We start from the raw sequence: 4,275 nt of genomic DNA, 5'->3' as shown, positions 1-4,275 counted from the left end.
CTATGATGCTGCTTGGCCTGCTGTGTTCATCCAGCCTTACGCCTTGTTGTCTCAGATTCTCCAGCATCTGCAGTTCCTACTGTCTATGATTGGATCACTTCTGTTTTGCACAGAATAATGAATGGCCCTGGAAAGTGCAGTCTCCCTCAAGATACCCTGCAAAGATAAGGTATCTTAAAAGTTTCAGCAACAGGTGAAGCTGTTTCTTGCTCCCACCAGGCAGTAATAACATGAGTAATGTTAGCATTAACGAATGCTACTGTCAAGCCAATAAAATAAGGAATTCTGCCCAATACACAAATGTGTATTTTCAGTGCTGGTGTGATCCCAGATAAGTGTGTCATGTATTCTAAAGACAGGCATATCATATCAAATAGCAAATCACTTTTGCTGTTGGGGGCAATACAAGGTGTTGGCCGTACCTAAACCAGCTCCTTCATGGAAACTCTCAACATTGTCCAACAGTAAATGTCATTCTGCAATTGGACATCATTTGTTCCATAATCCTGAGTATGTGAGGCATGATGCGGAAAATAACTGTAGGACCATCAGTTGGACTTGCAGTATGGTCTGCTTAAATATACTGGAGACTTCATACACTAATCCGCAGGACCTGTTGTTGGCAATCTGAAAAAATGATGTAAATCTGCACTGCACCTGTTCCAATGCATGGGAGTAGGTGATAGCCATTTTCTGGTTCATTTCATGGGGGCTGTCTCTCAACAAATCAGAATCTACTTGCCAACAGCAAAAATGATTTGTTTCCTATTGGGTTTTTTTTGACAACATGACTTTTGGGTCAGTAGGCAAACTGCTTTGCTGGCATTGTCAAACATGCATGTTATGATGCTGTCTGTGCCAATACTGCTTCTACATCTTCTCTTGTGCCGTAATCTCCCACATAGCTAGTTTGCAAATGCATGAAGTGGCAGGTCTCAAGGTATGCTGATGTGTTGGAAGGCAAGCTGCATATTACAAAATAAATGGGGAAAACAGCTTTCAGGCTCAGCTTTCCACAATTTGAACTGCAACATAATTGAGCAGTAATTTTGTTGAGATGACATTGCTTTGCGTTAAGAAAGTATTGGTTGCTTACTGGGCATTACAGTGTTAAGTATGTAATACTTCAGAATAATACAATTCTATTTTCTTCTACTTGTGGCCAAAAAGGAAAGACAGTTGCCGTTTGTCTGTGTTTTATAGGTCCGCAGAGAGATGCGCAAGCTGCCCGAGAATTCATTTTGAAGATGTTTGTTGACCTGAATCCAGATAGTGACAAAATCATCTACTCTCACTTCACATGTGCCACAGACACAGAGAACATCCGTTTTGTCTTTGCAGCTGTTAAAGATACAATTCTGCAGCTGAACCTGAAGGAGTACAATTTGGTCTGATCAGACCAATGAAAAGGAGAAAAGAAAATTTAAACCATAATGACCGCAATTGTTATGATCTGTGAAGTTTGCAAACTGCTAATTGTCATCCTGGATTCTTGTCTGTGTGTGTCCACAGAGTTGTAGCTTCTTTTAAAACAAAAAATGGTTTTATTCAATGCAGGGTTGGGGAGGGGCAGGGAGACACCTTTTTAATGTGCATCTTTTTGGGTGCCAATCTACATTTCCATGTTTTCAAATGTCACTTAATAACTAGCTGTATAACAGATAGTTGGCTTGAGCTACAATCTCTTTAATGCTTGTTCAAATGAAGAATAGCAGGTGTTATTCCACTTGCAAAATCAAAATGCAATGCCATCCCCTCTTTCTGCTCTTTGTTTTGCTGGCCTTCTGCTGTCTGATCACAGATATGCTCTGTGATGCACAGTGGTGATGTTTCAGGGCTCTGTCTGACCGAAACCAAGCCATCACTTGCATAATTGATGTACTGTTTCTGGTTTATTTGTTTTTTTTTCTGATCAATGAGAACGTATTGATACTGTGATTTATTTTTTGATTTTTTTTAAAAAGTAAATTATTGATGTTATACATATAGTTTGCTACTTGCTGTATTTCAGCCATGGACTACAAAGATGGGAGCTCACTAAGCAATAGCAGGTTGAGCAAATATCATGGGAAATGGGAGGGGGGTGGAATTTGCTTAAGTACTTAGAAACCTGAGATGTGGAAATAATGATTACTTGGCAAACAAATGAAGCCAATCTAGTATAAAGAAATAAGTGTATTTATCTAATTTATGGACCAGTATACTTAGGCTTGATTTCAGATTAGAATGTTTCTGTACGAGTTGGTTTACAGATACTTAGCTGTTGCCAAACTTCGATTTTTTTTTTACTGCTGTACACTACAGTGGCAAGTTGTGGAGTCTTTTTTAGGGTGACTTGCTAAACTAAAGTTGACAGTTTATGCTTTTTTTTGTCAGATGAGGGGTTTTAACCTTGAAAGTTTTTAATAGCAAGTTAGTTTTATGTGGTCAGGTACTTTTACAGATTTTTTTTAAAACATAGGTATGATATCAGGCCTGTTTGAAAAGAAGACCTCTGTCTGTGTTTTATAGGAATGCAGGTGCCAAGAAAGTTGCACTACACAGCTCTTAATTTGTGTGATTTCTCTGTACAAAAGTGAAAGGATGGCTTTTATATATGCTGCACAGTGCCATAAATATATTGTACCTTAAATTGAGAAGGTTTGACCTCACCAAACAAATTTCAGGACTACTTTGTAATGTTAAAAGTTGTAGGCAGCCTTTCTGGTAAAATTGCTACATCACACAGTAGTGATTTAAATACTATGGTTGGGCAGAAATGGCATCTAAAAAAGAAGCTGATGCCTGTGGGTTTTCTTTTTTTCTTTTAATGTAGTTGGTCATGCATATTTGTCCTGCATTCAAATCATTATGCTGCCATCTATCCAGTATACTTCATGTATACTCCTTAATGATGCCTTTTATTGTAGCTACTGACTTCACCAGCAGGAGGTGCCCTGTCATTGCTCCAGGTATTTGGCACCAAAAAGGGCTTCATATCCAAAATTATCATAATTGAGTTAGTACTGAATAGTTTTTAATTACACTAAAACAACTGGGATATGTTAAAGAAGACTAGGATGAGGTAGAGCAGCAATTGTTAAAAGATGCAGCATTTTGCTGTTTGACTATAATCTAAAGTGCTTTTTCAAGTATCACAGTTCAAAAATATAACCTTAGTTAATTGATTTGTTTTATTTTGTAATAATGGAATTCCAGATTGATTCAGAACTAAGTTAATCTCAAATTGTAGACATTATTTCAAATGTGGTTGAAATTGTGATTTTTGTCAGCTGTGAATTTGATACAATTAAATGTAATGGTGAGTGAGTTATTTGGTTTCAAAATGTTTGTCATGTCTACATAATAGTTTATTTATATTGAATGGAAGAGCAGACAGGTGCTAAAGGTTTTGATTGGCAGATCTGTGCTAAAACAGGTGGCAGCAAGAACCTGTCATTCCTACCCATAATATTAATTCATCTTTATTAAATATGATTAGTACTTGACTGTCAAATCTAGTAACACAATTATGTTTATATTACTCATTATTTTTGGTGAGTATTATGATTTGCATTCATTATAAATACAGTCACTATAAGTTCAATCCCCTTTTTTGCGAAGGGTATTTTAAAATTAGAAGTACGCCATATCGGAGCAGATGCATATAGAGTATAAATAGGGCATCGTTTAACTTGGCTTTCCTTGTCACATCTTGTAGGCCTACCCTTAGAAAATCTAAGGAATATGAAAATTCCAAAACAACATTGATAGAGCTCTTTGCAAAAATTATTTCCAGAGTTCGTTCTTATGGGAATAGTACCTGCCATAAACATTTGATTTCATTTAAAACACCTTCACTGTCAGGTAAGGCTGATGTTAGAAGGGAATTCTGATTGTTTTTGCTAAGTCTTATTTGTCTCTAGTCCATTACGCTGCTGCTAAAACAGCCAAATATTCTGTACACTACATACCATTGCTAAACACTCCAGTATCCTGCAAAAATATGATATAAAAAACTAAATGCCATTGTTTTACTAAACAAAAATGGATATGTGGCTTTAGGTTTCCTTACTCTTAAGTTTACATGAAAGGCCTTGGAAATTTTGACAGGACTAGACTTTGTGAATACCTAAGTTTGCTCAATTAGAGGAAAATAACCTTTAAAATGAACATGTGGAAATTGTCTGGGGGAGAGAAAAGCCAGTGTCTATCTGTGTTGAATTCTGTGGCAATGAAGTAAAGTAGAGAGTGCCTTACCTAATCATTGATTTTTTTTTTTTGCCAGTAAATATA

At 36.6% G+C, this 4,275-nt stretch overlaps 1 protein-coding gene across 3 annotated transcripts in view; it reads left to right on the top strand.

Moving 5' to 3' along the window:
* The window catches only part of LOC109914422 (guanine nucleotide-binding protein G(q) subunit alpha), a 99,120-nt gene extending 94,851 nt beyond the window's left edge, over positions 1 to 4,269 (top strand). For all 3 annotated transcript variants that reach the window (XM_020514012.2, XM_048613959.1, XM_048613958.1), the window contains exon 7: positions 1,204 to 4,269. In XM_020514012.2, coding sequence (XP_020369601.1) covers positions 1,204 to 1,394 — 191 coding nt within the window. In that variant the 3' untranslated portion in view covers positions 1,395 to 4,269. The remainder of the gene's footprint in view (positions 1 to 1,203) is intronic.
* Positions 4,270 to 4,275: the final 6 nt, after the last annotated feature.

This window comes from Rhincodon typus, chromosome 29 (genome assembly GCF_021869965.1).
Source record: "Rhincodon typus isolate 14 chromosome 29, sRhiTyp1.1, whole genome shotgun sequence".
Lineage (NCBI taxonomy): Eukaryota > Metazoa > Chordata > Chondrichthyes > Orectolobiformes > Rhincodontidae > Rhincodon > Rhincodon typus.
This window is presented reverse-complemented; position numbering and strand designations above follow the sequence as displayed.